Source organism: Anoplophora glabripennis, unplaced genomic scaffold (genome assembly GCF_000390285.2).
Source record: "Anoplophora glabripennis isolate ALB-LARVAE unplaced genomic scaffold, Agla_2.0 scaffold91, whole genome shotgun sequence".
Taxonomy (NCBI): domain Eukaryota; kingdom Metazoa; phylum Arthropoda; class Insecta; order Coleoptera; family Cerambycidae; genus Anoplophora; species Anoplophora glabripennis.
The window spans coordinates 1,237,814-1,255,626 of NW_019416224.1; the positions used below are offsets into that span (position 1 = coordinate 1,237,814).

General features: G+C 30.9%; 1 protein-coding gene across 1 annotated transcript; it reads left to right on the top strand.

Moving 5' to 3' along the window:
- Positions 1–7,002: 7,002 nt before the first annotated feature.
- On the top strand, positions 7,003–12,613 carry LOC108904402. Its single transcript, XM_018706946.1, has 3 exons — positions 7,003–7,139; positions 7,190–7,386; positions 12,141–12,613. Exons 1-3 carry the CDS (start codon positions 7,064–7,066, stop codon positions 12,438–12,440), a joined length of 573 nt encoding a protein of 190 aa, XP_018562462.1. The 5' UTR covers positions 7,003–7,063; the 3' UTR covers positions 12,441–12,613.
- The last annotated feature ends 5,200 nt before the right edge of the window (positions 12,614–17,813 follow it).

Sequence of the window (17,813 nt, forward strand, 5' to 3'; positions counted from 1 at the left end):
TATATTTTTTTTTATTTAAAATTCCAGGTTTATTTCTTACGTAAAATATACATAAATATATTTTATTGCCATATCCAACCCAAAATTTACAAAGTAGTATGTCGTCGTGAGCAGAATTGAAAAAGTTGTCAAAATGAGGTGTCACTCAACATAGTGTGGCATTTTAAAGTACAAGTTTAATTCTATTTTACACCCCTGTCTAAGGGGTAGCTTCCAAGATACCAAAACTTACGCCATCATGTGTCCCCACTGAAAAGAAAATCGACGTGTTTCAGGTGTTTTTTGTTTGTTTTAATTCTGATATTTTCCAGGTGGGAAGTTTTAATTGAAACACCCTGTATACATTTATGTACTTTCAGAAATATAGACTTGCGAATATTTTATTATTTCTGAAAATAATATATAAGAAACATAATGTACGGAATGGAATTTTAAATTTGTTACTACCTACTTGAACAGGAACAAATGATTATACAGGGTGATTCAGAACTTATCCAATATTACTTCAAAAATACACTTCTGCACGACACTGGAAACTGGGTAAAACCTGTCCTCGCACAATGCGACCGGCATGGCTATGTGATAAAAACGGAGAAAAACTTTCGCAAGGAAAGAAATAAATACAATTACAATACAATAGCACCTATTTTATATCGGCAAATTCAAATGATTTGGCCTTTATTAATTAATGAAATTAATTTGTGTTTTTAAATATACATACCCGATGTTACAACAACAATTGTTCAAAATTTTATCCACCAACGTGTAAACACATTTGGGTCCGTCTTACTCACTTTCTAAGAATTAACACAAATGTTGTCTTGTTTCACCATTACACAAATGCTTCACCATAATACAAATGTTGCCTTGCTTCACCATAAATTAAAACGATATCCATTAACTCCGAGTTGCTATGCACGCAAACCATTTTTGACACTAACTACTAAAAAACTGTTGTAAACACCACAGATAAGAGGTAAACACTATCGCAACGACGAATTTCAGTATTCGGAGTCGCTAAGGCCACGTTGCTCTCCACGCGTATTGCGAATGACGCTAGAGACTACAGTTGTCCAGCTATGTAGTGGTTGAATGTACTATAACTTCAATAATTTTTTTCTCGGAAACTATAAGGATTTTACAATTTTTTTACGATATTGACTCCATTTCTCATGCCGCATCTATTCCCAAATTTTTTTGGATAAGTTGTGAATCACCCTGAATAGATACAGAATCTTGATTATCTGTTAATGCTGAACATAACTACGCTACAAATGGTATTAAAACCTTAAACCGTTAAAATATGAATCAGTCATGCCCCTTTACATAAAAAACGTAAAATTTATAAAAGACTTAATTATGCAAGTGCTGCAACTTTAATTAATGAAATTAATATAAGCCCGAATCACATATTTTCAAATTTTCACTCCTTAATTTTTATAAGACGTATGGAAATAAAATTATACCAGCAATTTGCCCAATTTTATCTCTATTGACCAAAAATTATATAAAAAATTGCAACTACAATTTATTTCACTTGACTACAATTTTATTAAATATGTTCACTTTCTATTTTGCTATACATAATTATGTTAAATAAATACTAATAAAATATAAAAATTTCATAGATTTTCGAAGAAAATTTCAATATATATATATTGCAGTTTTACTACTACATAACTATTGAAAGTTCTTTTTGAAATGTTTATAAGTTTTCTATAAATAGGTTTGATATATTTAAAAATTATTTACCGTAAACATAAATTTTATTTAAACAATGATTATATTAATCAAAGCTGCAGAAGTAACACATATGACTATAAGAAGACTATAATATTGAAATAAAACAAGTATTCAAGTGTAGTCATCAAACTAATTTGGAAACCATTGTTAACAACTAAGGTGGATACCAAGAGCAACACTTAATACGTGTGCAAATGTAACAAAACTAAAGCTAGAAAATCTAACATAATAAAGACGTAAAAGCTACAGGTGTAACGAAAAACTGTGCATGTTAAAGTCGGATTGTAATTAAAAAATTTTTACAAATAAATTTAGAAAAATACAACCTACTTATCAACATAAAACTAATACGTTTTAGTTAATATTTTCACAATATACATACTACTTTCCACTTCCACAATCATAGATTTATATTGTAAAATTCTATAAGGCAATGTTATTACGTTTTTTTATGAAAGACTGACTGATTTTTACACAAAATGGAGGATAATAAAATAGTAAGATAATAAGCAATAATAAGCAAAAATAAGAAATAAGAGAAAATAAGCAATAAACAGTGGCGATAATAAGCAAAGAGTAATAAGTAATGGAGAAAACTAAGCAATTTTCTACATGACATTCTTTTCCGTGTAAGGATCACCGACCAACATTTTTTAATTCACCAAACCAACACCTAAATATTCAAACTCGGTTTACTATCACAAACGCCTTCTTTATCAACATCTTGATTTATAACACGCTTCAATCAGTAAGTCACACTGTAGCATAATTCCTTGGATAATTTCTTCTTTTTTTAATGCTTGAAAAATAACTATAAATCACTATAAAGTGGAAAAAGTAATAATAATAACGCTTGCATCTGTCAAAATTTTTATAAAATGTCGATTATCTTCAAAACGTTTAGAATAAATAGGTGCAGGGAAGCTTTGACATTTTTTACTTATTTTTAATTTATCTTGTTGATAATGCAATAATATATAGGGTGTTCCATTTAAAATAATGAAGCTAACGGCTATTTCCGGTATAACTTGAAATGTCACGTTGATAGCATTATTTTCATTGAATAGAACATTATCTGATAACCCCCCTAAACAAAACGTTTAATAGGCCGCATACCGTGAAGAACCCTGCATATCGATTACATTTTCCGGTTATACCGGACGTTGATGGCATTATTTTCATTGAAGAGAACATATCTGATAACCCTTGTATACAAAATTTCAGAGTCATATTGCCTTTGGTTCCTTTGAAATGTTTAATAGGCCACTTGCCGTGAGGAACCCTGTATATCTATAAAAAATACACATTGTTATTGAAAATTAAACAAAAATTAATCATAAGAGCATGATTCAAGGTAACAACTATTGATTTTCTAAATGATTAGTTATTTTGTAGTTGGTTGCGAAATATTTTGTTTTATGAAAATTAAAACAATTAATTAAGTAGACAGGAATTAATATTTCATTATTCGTTTTCGTTATTTATTCAGTTAAAAGATTTTTTTTCGTGTATGTATCAAGAGAAACAGGTAAAAATAAAATATGAAGTACATATTTTATTCAGGCGCATTTATAAATAGTATATATTGAGATGAAATCAGATTAGTGAGAGCAATTTAAAAGTTAAATTAAAATTCTATTTAAATACAACAAAATTTGTTAGTATTGAATAAGTATTATGAATCATTAGAAGAAAGTCGGATTATTAGAACAAAATAAATTTCAAGAATACAAGTATAAAATTATTATCATTTTGATCAAATAGAGTACATGCCAAAGATGTTATTAGAAAAACATAGTTAAAATTAATATTGTATACCTAACAATAAGATGAAAATGTCAGGTAAATGTCAAAATTAAAGTTGGATCCACAGGGCATAAAATAGTACATATAAAAGTCAAATAAAATTATAGAATAAGAAATATTTTGAAACACAATTTAAAAATTTTTGTGAAGAAACTAGAATAGGTTGTATATTTGTAAAGGATAAAGTGAAGTGATGTGATGTGTAAAAGGTAAAAGGCATTTAAAAAGCAAAGGCATATATGTGGAAAGGCCCTAACAAGGGTGAAGAAAATCAAGAGAGTAAGAAAGAAAAAAATAAAATGATTATTGATTAGTTACCAGAAAAAATTTGTCAAAGAGATAGGTGTTGCCGAAATTAATTGATAAAACCGGATAAAATAGAAGCAGTTATCGTGAAAGAGTGTATAAAAGAAGCAAATTGGGAGAAACCAAATATATAAAAGAAAGTTTTGTAAAAGTGACTCAAGAAAAATCCAGGGCGAGCGGAATACCAGCAAGCAAGTTCCAGGAAGCCGGTAAGAGTGGAATAGCAGAAGCAGGTTCCAGGAATCCAGAGAGAAAGCGGAATAGCAGCAGCAGGTTCCTGGAATCCATAGAGAAAGCGGAATAGCAGCAACACGTTCCAGGAATCCATAGAGAAAGCGGAATAGTAGCAGCAGGTTCCAGGAATCCATAGAGAAAGCGGAATAGCAGCAACACGTTCCAGGAATCCATAGAGAAAGCGGAATAGCAGCAGCAGGTTCCAGGAATCCAGAGAGAAAGCGGAGTAGCAGGCAGGTTCCGGAAATCCAGCGACAGAGGAGAGACAAGGAGTCCAGAACAACATTTAAGCAGAGTAAAAGCGGGAAGCTAGTCGACAAGTAATCAAGCAATAAGACGTAAAAAAGGTACTTTTTTTCTTGTCGTTGTGTGCACAAATTAAATCAAAATTCGTATACGAAATAGCTAGCCAACATAGATTCAAAAGTAAAATAAAAAGGGTAGAATACAAAAATTTCAGATATTCAAAATTTTTCATATCATTCAAATTTCATTTCACAATATAAGTTATCATCAAAATTGGCCAATTGTTTTAAAATTATAGACATTAATATTAGAAATAAGTAACAACACATTGAACAAGAAGTTATATGATAAAAATTTCAATTTCATATTGCAGGCAACCAATAATACATGAAATTAAGTAAAGTAACCATATCGAGATAAATTCTTGTTCAAAGTGAAATATTGTAGGAGATTTCAAAATATCTTGCAACAGTGTTTGACATTCCTTATTTGAATTTTATTGCTATATAAAACAGAATAATAATAAATTAATTTATTAATAACATCTTTTGTTTAGTGTTGTGTGTGGTTTCATGCTGAGTAATACCTTCATTTGAACCTACTACTGAGAAGGGTCAAGAGCTAGACAGGGCAAAGTTAGACAACCAACAGTACACCAAAACAATTATACAAACAAATTTCATATCACTATAAAAAAAAATATATTTTTTGGCGCTTACACAACACAAATACATAATCACAACAATACAGGGTGTTGCATCACGAGAGGGACATGGCTTAATGGGAGATAGAGGACATCTAGGATAACTAGGATCGCCTATAGAAATAACTTCTTGGCCATTCTTTATTAAGATACAGGGTGATTTATGATTTTTGGTCAAAACTGCTTTATGTCATAACTTTGGTAGAGAATGGAATAATGGGTTCATATTTGATAGGATTAATGCTCACACGATACTTCATGTATTCATGTATGACAGCAAAAATGTCCCGATCCGGACTGCAAATATTGTTAATTTTTTGTTGAAGTCTAGAAAACAACACTCTGTATATATATTTTTGAAATTCCGATACGATATTCGGAAAGTACATAAAAAAGTGATCTTCAAGACGTGTTTCTTTTTTTTGTTACACTTTGGTGGTTATTTAAATAAGCTCCTGAATATACGAGACTACGGCTTCTAAAACTAAATTACCTAAAGGACACATTGATAAAAATGGTTTCGCAACTAAAATTAGCGAAGGCTTAATTGAGGGTAGATGTTATAAATAAGCATTCATATTTTAAACCTCATTTTCTTTAAATAATATGTATTCCAGGTCCGGACTGCAAAATTTTTAATTTTTTTTGTAACTCTAGAAAACATCACCCTATATGTATTTTTTTGGTATTCCCATACGATTATCGAAAAGAACATAAAAAAGTAATCTCAGCGACATGTTTCTTTTTCTTGTTACACTTTGACGATTATTTAAAATCGCATGATAAAAGCACATGACAAAAAATAAATTATAATCCGTCGATTTCGATTGCCATCGATACGTCGAGCAATTGGAAACTTGGTTAAACGAGTATGAAAATGTATCGAAGTTGAGGAGGCCACTTTTGCAAATTTGCTATAAAATTAATTTGCCATTGTAAAGTACATTTAGACACCTATTATTTTCTTTGTGTTTTATTGTTATTTGTTTTCCGTGTTTTATTAAATAGTCATTGTGCCCATTTGCTTTTTTATTTCTATTTTTTGGAAATCCTATTTACTAAAAGAAATAAACTACTATTTTGATCATGTATCTTTTACTTACTCATGTAATGTGTTTTTTACTTACTCGTAATTTCATTTTAAAAGCCTTGTTACCGTACATTGAATAGCGTAGTAATCATCAAATTGTAACAAGAAAAAAAGACATGTCGCTGAGATTACTTTTTTATGTTCTTTTCGATAATCGTATGGGAATACCAAATAAATACATACTGGGCGATGTTTTCTAGAGTTACAAAAAAAATTAAAAATTTTGCAGTCCGGACCTGGAATACATATTATTTAAAGAAAATGAGGTTTAAAATGTGCATGCTTATTTACAAAATCTACCCTCAATTAATCCTTCGCTAATTTTAGTTCCAAACCATTTTTATCATGTGTACTTTACGTAATTTAGTTTTAGAAGCCGTAGTCTCGTATATACAATAGCTTATTTAAACGTCTTTAAGATCACTTTTTTATGCTCTTTCCGAATATCGTATCGGAATTTCAAAAAAATACATACAGAGTGTTGTTTTCTAGACTTGCACAAAAAATTTATAATTTTTGCAGTCCGGACCTAGATTTGTTTTGCTGTCATACATGCATACATGAAGTATCGTGAGTGCATTAACCCTACCAAATTGAACCCATTATTCCATTCCCTACCAAAGTTATGACATAAAGCAGTTTTGACCAAAAATCATAAATCACCCTGTATCTCAATAAAGAATGGCCAAGAAGTTATTTCTATAGGCGATCCTAGTTACACTAGATGTCCTCTATCTCCCATGTCCTTCTCGTGATGCAACACCCTGTATATAAGTTAAATATAACGACATTTTAACTACATAGTTGTTTCACTGGAAAATACGTCCTTATTTATCATGTGTTAGTTATCACTTGCACCAAACCACTTCCATGATAATACAATTAATGAGAGACTAGTTGTATAGATTATTTCTTGAAAGCACAAAGCCTGTAAAATGGAATTGAATAATTTTTTCAAGCTGGCAATAATTTTTGGTTGCATCAGTAATATGTTTTGTGACATAAATTACGGTAAAACATAATGAGTGATGTTGTAAGTTTTCTGTTTCAACAATTTTTAGATTATTATTGGAGAGATTATACAGGTGACATACCAGGAGATGCTGTAGAAGGTGGGCGTGATGTGAATAATAGGAAAACATATATTGGCCAGGTTTTTGTTAAAAATCATGGAATTATTCCTGTTACCATATATCCAGGAATAAAATCTGTCACAGCGAATATAAATGGGATACATCGCCTCAGTAGCTATATAAAGGTAACCAAACATTTGCTTCCAAATTATTCTCTTTAACTAAAATTTTGTTTTATAAATACTTAAGATTATATAGATATTATAGAAAAACTAATTCGAAAAAAGAAGTTTCGTTCTCCCTATGGTGCGCATATTAGTCACGCAAAATTCAGAAGAGTCTATGTATTTTCCGAAGTTACGAATTTTAAATGAGACGGCTGAAGTTGTAAATAAAAATTATTCATTATTAGAAACTAGAATATTCAACCTAGGTACTGTTGGTGATTTTTATAAGATGACTCTTTAATACTTAAAACAGAGTAGTTGTTTTCCGCAATATCAACAGTTAACAATCTACACCAGGAAAATTAGCGAAAATAAAAGAGAAACACGAAAAAAGTCCTATCTGCGAGATTATTGTAAAATTGTCTAAAGGAACATAATACAAGACATCTCTCATCTCGTGAGTCAAAAACTGTTATTAGCTAACTTTTCTATTTAAACAAATAAGTGAGGAAAACAGTTTTTTCACTTTGCAGGGAAAACCATCAATTTTAGCGAAAAGTGACTCACAGACAGCTTGTAGGGAGTAAAATTATCTACAAAATAAGACTTGTTAAATAAAAATCGGTTAATAAACAAAAAAGTAATCGTAAAAAACAAGAAAAGTGCCCAATTTTTTAATTTGTTTATAACTATCGCATTTATTGTTAAATTTTTATAAAACCTATGACAAGTTGAGGGTTTTGTCATACTTTAAAAGTGCGCCAAAAGTGGGCGCTGTAGGTGCAATAGTTTTCACACAATTCAATTTGCTTATAACGGAGGCTCCAAAAGTTATGAACTTTAAGCCTCTGTATCAGGCATTAATTTTCAACCAAACATGATTCTGAAAGCGTCATTGTAATATTAAAGACGTACCTAATTAAACCACCTATTAAAAAATATCACCGTTTTTTTGACAATAACATTCTCAAATTGTGCATTAAAAAACCGTGCGTTTTTCGCTTACAAACAATTTGAATAAAATTGTTGTTATTTGTGCTGCCTCACCGAAAATAGATACAATGGAAAGCTGGCAAAAAAATACAAATTTAAAAAAAACATCCTCTACGACCAACAGGAGCCAAGATAAGAATTAAAAAAAAAATCGCAGCGCAATTGTTTATAAATATTAAGACTTGAATTTTTCGCAAATTAAAGTTTGCGACGTAAACTACGATTTCCCGTGAATTGCATTGAAAAATGTGAAAAACTAACGACTCAGGAGCCCTTTACAGAGAAGGTACTCGCTAAGTAAACTGTCCGGCGGGTGGTGGCATGGTGGTGGGGGAAGCTCGTCCAAGCGAGTCGCGCGCGCGAGAAAAGTTAATACCAGTTCAAATTGATGCGCACTGTAAATTTTACAATATCTCGGCTTCTATTCATCGTAGAAACTTATTTTATTTTTTTAACGACGAAAAAATAAGAATGAGCATATTTATGAAGTCGTATAATAGCCCTGAACCCCAGAAAAAATGCATCTTTTATAATTAATTTTTTTTTAATTTACAAAAATGTCACAAAAACTACTGTTAAACGAAATATTAATTAAAATTTCAATTTCGGAATTATTTTACTATTATTAAATAAATAAATGAAGCTATCGTTCATTTAAAAAGTTATTTTTTTTACATATTAAGGCAAAGTAAACTTGTTTTTTCAATATTTTGTTAGCTATTTAATTACGATTTAAATGTAAAATTAAAGTAAAAATCCATAAATTATTTTCAAATTATTATTTCTCATAAAAATAGAAAAAATTTTAAATTTTAAATTGTATTATATTGCATTATTTATATCTATTATTGAAAATGGTTGTGATTAATATTTTTTGAATTAATTTTGATTATTTTTAAAATTAGTAATAAATATAATAAAAAACTTTATATATTAAAATTTCAGGAAGTTAAAATTGTAATTTTATCGACCGCGTTATTTTTAATATTTTTTAATTTTGAGAATTTTGCAATAAATTCAAATGCTTTTTATTCTTTTTTAAATCTTTTAACAATAAATAATAATTTGAAAATAATTTGTGAATATACTTTAATTTTAGATTTAAATCGTAATTAAATAACTAACAAAATATTGAAAAAATAAGTTTACTTTGGCTTAATATGTAAAAAAATTACTTTTTAAATGAACGATTGCTTCATTTATTTATTTAATAATAGTAAAATAATTCCGAAATTGAAATTTTAATTAATATTTCATTTAACAATAATTTTTGTGACATTTTTGTAAATTAAAAAAACTTAAGTATAAAAGATGCATTTTTTCTGGGGTTAACCGTTTACGATATATGAACAGTTTAATCTTGATTCAGACCTTTTCCATACCCTTAAATAAATAAAGTATGTGTTGACTACACGTCAAAAATTCGTCAATCTAGCTTTGGGACAGTTTTATTGACAGTAATAAAATTTCAAACTCCATTTAATTTTCAAATAAGTATTAGATATGCCATTAATTTTTACACCAAATAAATAATATGTTGATATGTTACTTATTTATGGGGAGTGTCGAAAGAATTCCAGAGCCGCGGAACAATTGCATAGGGAAAGATTTCCTAATAGACAAGTGCCATCTAGACAAACATTATCTAATGTAGACCGAAAATTGCATACTGGTTCATTTCCAAACCCAAGAGGAGTTCAGCATGTACGTTTGGCAAGAGACGAAGAAAATACTATCAATATTCTTGCGTCTATAGCAGTCAATCCACATGCGTCTGTTCGTAATATTGCGGAAAAGATTGATATATTTAAGCAAATTGATAATGGAAAAGAGGAACCAAAAGTCTGTAACGGATAAATTCACAAAATCAAAAAAAGAAAAAATGAAAAACTAGGAAAGATTTGCATGCCATATATTTCCCTAATGTAGTAATTTTATATACAATACAATATACAGGGTGTTAAAAAAAGAGTGTAAAATATTTAAGGAGGTAATAGTATGAACCAAAATAAGCAGAAAAGTCTCAATAAACATGGGTCTGCAAAGTAACGGTTGCGGAGATATGGAATGTTTTATGTTTTTTAGCCCCTTTTTTTATTTTGCAAAAACGTTGTGTATTTTCTTATAATAGTTGGTTGATGTTTAGTGAAATAAACAGTACGTATTTGACAGTTGTTCTCAGTGCACAAGTTTTCTTTCGCTATGGCTGGTTACTCTAACGCAGAATTAACAGACATGCATTTCATGTATGGTCGTGCTAATGGGAACGCCACCGAAGCGCGACGTCTTTATGTTGACGCTTATCCAAATCGCCAGATTCCTTCACAACGCATGTTTGGAAGAATTCACCAAAGATTGCGTGATACCGGTTCCTTGAGCAAACAGTGCCATTTATCCGGAAGACCAAGGTCGGTATCCACTCCTAGAGCAGAAGAAGAAATTCTAGCACTGGTAGAGCAGAATCCAGGTACGAGTGTGCGGAGAATATCAGCCGAGGTAGGAATTAGTGGTCCTCTTGTTTGGAGAATCCTTCACGAGCAACTGCTTTATCCATACCATGTGCAACGAGTACAGGCCTTAAATCCAATAAATGATCATCAAGCACGTTTGGTTTTTTGCCGCTGGTTTCTACGTCATGATGCTGAAGACCCTCGTTTTCTTGCAAACATTCTTTTTACTGATGAGGCCGGGTTCACAAGAAATGGAGTGTTTAATTTTCACAATACGCATATTTGGGCCGACGAAAATCCTCATGCTCTAATAGAATCTGGACATCAGGCACGTTTTTCATTAAACATTTGGATGGGTATTGTAGGTGACAGGTTTCTAGGTCCTGTTGTTTTACCAAACCGATTAACAGGCGCTGCTTACCTCAACTTTCTGCAGAACACACTGTATGAGTTTTTGGAAGACATTCCTTTGAATCAGAGGCAACAAATGTGGTTCCAGCATGATGGTGCTCCAGCTCATTTTTCCATGGCCGTTAGAGAGCATTTACACCAAACTTTTCCACATAGATGGGTAGGAAGGGCCGGACCTGTTTTATGGCCTCCAAGATCGCCTGATCTGAACCCTCTAGATTTCTTTGTTTGGGGATATTTGAAGACATTAGTGTATGGTACTCCTGTAAATAGCCTGGAAGAGCTGCAGCTACGGATTAATCAAAAGTGTCAAGAAATCCAAACCAAGGAGGGTGTTTTCGAAAGAGTTCGAATATCGTTGAGACGAAGATGTCGTGCCTGCTTGGAAATGGACGGAGGGCACTTTGAACATCTTCTGTAACTTTGTTTTTTGTTTGTTAAAAGCTTCCTTTGTCGGTTTATTCCTAATAAAATAAAATGTTTGAAAAACGAATAGTGGTCCATATCTCCGCAACCGTTACTTTGCGGACCCATGTTTATTAAGACTTTTCTGCTTATTTTGGTTCATAGTATCACCTCCTTAAATATTTTACACTCTTTTTTTAACACCCTGTAATTAGAAAAATAAGTTTGTTACAAAAGAAAAAAATTTTATAAACTGCTATTTATTTTATATTTGTATGTAATATTTCAAAATAGAAAGAGCATGTATATTTTTCACAGATTTTTTATTTTTTTTAATTTCATTTTATGAATTTTCTCATTGTACAAATTCTAGTTTCCTCTGTTTCTTACGTTCATTTTTATATCTAATATTTTCTAAATCATCTTAAAATTTGTTTATATAATTATTTTCTGCAAGTATCTACATGACAAAGACTATTTTATCAGACCTTTTTATGTATATCTGTTTTTTAGATCTTGTGCAGTTCTTCCAAAGAAAATTTCAAATGGTTTCCAGCAGATGCAAATAGACTCCATGTACAAACGATTAACAAACATTTGGTACGAGGCGGAGTGGAGTATGGGCTTGTGAGTAATATCGGCAGAATAAAGTACCAAGGTGAGCTATTGGTCGCCAAAGTTTGTGGATTTAATGTTGGAAACGCGAAACTATTCTTTCCTGCCGGAAACGAAGAAAAGCACGCGGAATCTTATGAAGTTTTAATATACGACGGTCCAGATTTAAATTCTGTTAAGACACCTAGTGCTTTATAATTTTTATGGCATAACAATGAATTTACTGGTAGGTAACGCAACTGCCTTCAGCAGTATATCTGATGGTTTGATAATAAAACTGCTGTTGGTATTCTTTTTATATTCATTAACAATATTTTAATAAATATGTGCGTGTATATCTCTGTTTGTTTATAAACTAAAGCATTTCCTTTTATATGTTTTTAATTTTTTCTCTACATAGAATTTCTGTTTACAGCACAATATCTGGAATATTATTTGTTACACTAATGAAAAATGTAGAAATTAGTCACTACGCCTTTTCATCGCTTACAACAGAACCAGATGGTTGTAGAATTATATCAGGATTCACATCTGATGCTATTTTGTTTTATCAGAGGTGTCTCTATGACTGAAGCCAACACGCCTATTATTAGCTTAATTTAATAATTTTGGCACTTACAATATTAAATATGTTGTGAAACAAAATTTTATATAATCTTATATATAGGTACAGGGTGATTCACTATATTTTGACCCCCTTTAACTTTTTTGTTTTAAGAGTTATAAAAAGATGTGAAGTAAAAAGTTGCACGATTTTTTATGAATTTTTCGAAAATGATAGTAGAAAAATCAATGAAGTCCAAACAAAATGGCCGCGGATGTTAACTTTGTTAAGTTAAATGGATCACCCTGTATATTTTTACATATTTGGATAGAAAGTTCCCTTTCGAGCATAGTCATATAGAGTTTGTTTGGTCCATCTCCAACAATGAGCAAGGATACTATTAAAAAACGAAAAGAAGGTTTTTTATTAAGAAAATAATACATCCTGTAATTGTTAGACCTCTTTCAGGCATTTCTGCCATTTTTCCAATTACGTAAAGATTTACGTATTTACGGTCTAAAATTCGTATAGGTAATGTAACGAAAAAAACACTAATTATAGGCCGTGAGAGTTCTAATTACTCATGGACATTATATGGTAGGTCGTGACAGTGACAGGTAGTAATGTCTTGACAACATTGTTACTGATTGACAGTTTGTATTATTATTTAATTAAAATAGGTTACAGGAAGTAGAAAATTATTTAGAATTAAAATAGATAATGCAGAAGAACTTTGCTATATTTTAATTCCTATAATATTTCAATTTTTTACTTCTGTGTAACCCATTTTAATTAAATAATACTATAAACTGTCAATCAATAACAATGTTGTCATGAGATTACCTGTCACTGTNATCTTTACTCTATTTGAATTCCTAATAATATTTCTACTTCTGTGTAACCTATTTTAATTAAATCATAATACAAACTGTCGATCAATAAGAATGTTGTCATGAGATTACCTGTCACTGTCACGGCCTACCATAACATTGTCCATGAGTAATTAGGCCTCTCACGGCCTAATTAGTGAGATTTAGTTAAAATACCTATACGCATTTTAGACCATACCAATGTCCGATCTGTCAAAATATATTATAACTAAATCTGTAAATCCTTACGTAATTGGAAAAAGAAATGCCTGAAAGAGGTTTAACAACTACACGATATTTTATTTTCGTAATAAAAAGACCTTCTTTTCATGTTTTAATATCTCGCTTAGTGTTAGAGATGAACCCAACAAACCTACATGACTATGCTTGACAGGGAACGTTCCATCCAAATATGTAAAAATATACAGGGTGTTCCATTTAACTTAACAAAGGTTAACATCCGCGGCCATTTTGTTTGGACTTCATTTGTTTTTCTACTATTATTTTCGAAAAATTCATAAAAACTCGTGCATCTTTGGTATTTCACATTTTTTTATAACTCTTAAAACAAAATAGTTAAAGGGGGGTCAAAATATAGTAAATCACAACAAAAAATGGGATTGGTAATTTTTCTGTTAAAATTTGGTGCAACTTTATTATACGTTAAATTAAGAGAAAATAATTTTATAATTTGTTTTTGATAAATTTCAATGCTTAGAAATAGTAAATGAGTAGTAGGAACATGTTTACGAAATAAGCATAGGGAGCTTTTTGTTCACAAACGCGTTCTGGTGTGAAAAGTCGTTTAATCAATTACACAGCCACACAAAAAAATGTGATTCGAGTCTGAAGGTTAGATTACGTCTACTATATGTTTTCAAGGTTGCTGAATCCGAATACATGTAACCCCATCACGTCAGATTTTACTGATAACCCAAGCTGTCAATATAACAATAACCCCATATTCCTATACATTCAACCTCAAACCTCCAAACACCATAACACATTCCCACAACCCTATAACCGATAACTCCAATGACCCCATTACTTTGTAGTTTAACTTGCTCTCTCATCGCGAGATATATCAGGGTTCTATAAACAGAATATATTTCTAAACATGCAACGTTATCATTTGCTTTTGCTTCATTTTGCAGAAAAGAATATCAACGTTGTACGGTAAAAAGTTTTTGATTGACAACTTCGTTTGAACAGAGAGCTCTTAAAACTTGAACTGTAAAGATAAATTAAAGGCCATAAAGTACATTTTTTATTCATCTAAATCGGACAGTGGTTGAGCGTTTCGAGGTGTCAGTACTTGAATCGATGGACCGTAGATCAGCTATATTCGTAGAGAAGAATTAGGCACTCTCTCTGTGGGTATGGTAGGGTTGCAGAACGTTGGCTTGGTGAACGTGAAAGATTGATACCTGTCGGCCTTTGACCACCTCCCTAATTAATGAGGTTTTCCAGGTTTCAGTTATTCCTGCCTTGAAAGGTGGTTACCAACGTAAGTCGTTTCTGTGCGCACATGTGGCCTACTGAAGAATAATGTGCCGCTCCCTCTCCCTCACAAGTCTCCGACTTCTGGGCTAATTCTTACGTGCAATGAGGGGTAGCAATATTATTATTATTATATCCATTAAGTACTTTAACTAAGGAATATTAAGCGTTTTAAATCCGTCTAATTTCACTGAATTTTTAATCCTTATATCCGTATAATCAATATTATTATTGTTTTCGATGAGTCACGTCTGAACACATGCAAAGAGGTCTTTATAATCTGGCTGGTAATGACCTTGACAATTTTATTTCATAATCAGTGAATAATAAATTTAATCTTAACAGAATATTGTAAATATGCCTAATCTAGTCTAACCAGAGAGGACTGATAAGACAATTTTAACAATTTTTTTACCATAAATGCTGGTCCATAGGGAATGATACACACTTTAGTTCCTTCACTTGGTACAGTGAACGAGAAATTTAACAAAAAATGTCGAATAGTTTGCCATATGGTAAGATATCCTAAGTTGTAAGTGGGAGATTTAATAGATAAAATACATTATGTATATTCTCGATTACTATTGAATGTACTATATAGTTGAAGACGACTGGATATACACAACGGCACAACATATATTGATCAGATTTTTGTTAAATATTACGGCATTGTTCCCTTTACAATATATCCAAGAAAACACCTATTACTATAGCTATGCACTATGCAGTAAGAACATAGTGTAAATAATAATTATACAGGCTGTTTGGAAAAGTTTCCACAAAATTTAAGGAGGTGAGAGTAGAGCCAAAAATAGTGAAAAAAGTTCCTACATTGGTCCACCGGAGCAATATGGGCCTCCAGGGGTGAAAATATTAAAATGTTACCTACTGTTCTGAGCCATGCATTATTTAAAAAATAATTATTTCTGAGTAAACTACGCGGAATTCGAAAAAAAGTAGAGATACTTTTTCTTCAAAAAAGTCTAATTCATTAAAAAATAATATTCAGGCCGAGTATGTATCCCATTTTATCATAATAACAGTTATGTTATTTCAGGATTGTTAACGTTAACTGTTAAGATATAACGTGCATGTTATTGAGGAATTAAGACCATTTTTAGCAAATACTCGTATTGCAATTTTGTTGTTTTTTTGAAGACGCTTTTGTGTCGACATTTTTAATAATAATTATGCAAAATTATTATACACAAGAGTCAGTATTAGACAAAAACATATATAACTGACAGATGTCTTTTAGGTTATGAAACATGAAACACATGCAAACTCGTAAATAACGGGTAAGTACGACATAAAATAGTTTGTAACACGTTATCTTAAATTATAACAGAGTTTCTTAAAGGCAAGGAATTTGGTGTTGCTATAGTTTAACGTATGTGTTATTTGTGTAATGAAAATGAACGGCTTGTTAAATTTACATTTACTTGCCGGTTTTATAAACGCACATCGAAGGTAAGTTGTAAAATTTAAGTAATTTAGGTAAGCATTTACCCTAAAATTATTGTTAGGTTAATTCAAGCGAAGAAGGATCTAACAAGGAAACTACCCTAACCCAAACTCTCCGATTTCCAATATTTGTATATATGTTGTAGACTCAGTTGTAGAACATAAAAAATTAAATGACATATCTTTTTTTATCGGCGAAAAAACATATTTAGGGGGTGAAATACATCCTCAAAGTTCGCCCCCCCCCCAAAACAGTTTTTTCTAAATATCTGGAGTTCTGATAAACATTATAATGAAAAAAAAATGGAAATTGTTTCTTATAAAAAAACAAATGTTTCACATTAGATTCCGTGTTTGGAGGTTGCTACCCTTATTTTTTATTTCAGAAAAACTATATTTTTCAAACATTTTTTATATATAAAAAAATTCATATTAAAAAAAATAAAAAATATGATTTATGTAAAGAAATTGACAAAATAAAGTTCTCTTTTTAGGGGGTGAACAACCCTCTAGTGTGCTAAAAATGTCTGTACGATTAGAATTAACATTGCAAAATAAAAAGTTTTTACTTTTTCTCTAATCATACGAATAATTTGTTCTATTAGCCGCAAACAGATTTAAACGGATGCAAACTACCCCTCATGTTCACCCCCAAAATATTTCTGTGACATCTCAATATTTTGAAATGAAATAAAATGGAAATTACTTCTTTTAAAAAAATAAAATGTTTCACAAGTGATTTCGTGTTTGGGGGTTGCAACCCTTATTTTTTATTTCAGGAAAACTAAGTATATTTTCAAACATTTTTTATATATAAAAAATTCATATTGATTCAAAATATTAAAAATATGATTTATGTAAACAAATTGACAAAAATAATTTCTCATTTTAGGGGGCGAATAATCCCCTAGTAATCCCCTAGTGTGCGAAAAATGTCTTAACTTTTTCTCTAATCATACGAATAATTTTTTCTCTTGGTCTAAAACGGATTTAAACAGATGCAAACTACCCCTGATGTTCACCCCCAAAAACAGTATATCCGTGATATCTCGGGTTCTAATAAATATTTTGGAATGAAACAAAATGGAAATTACCGAACCCGTTTATTGGGGGATGAACAGCAGGGGTAGTTTGCATCAGTTTAAATCCGTTTTAGATGAATAGAAAAAAGTAGTTTACAGCATACTACACATA

Excerpts from the sequence above, each read along its gene's own strand:
- LOC108904402 (XM_018706946.1), top strand. The coding sequence starts at position 7,064 with ATGGAATTGAATAATTTTTTCAAGCTGGCAATAATTTTTGGTTGCATC. Across the intron at positions 7,140-7,189 it reads GTTTTGTGACATAAATTACG|ATTATTATTGGAGAGATTAT; the intron begins GTAAAACATAAT and ends AACAATTTTTAG. Across the intron at positions 7,387-12,140 it reads GCCTCAGTAGCTATATAAAG|ATCTTGTGCAGTTCTTCCAA; the intron begins GTAACCAAACAT and ends TCTGTTTTTTAG.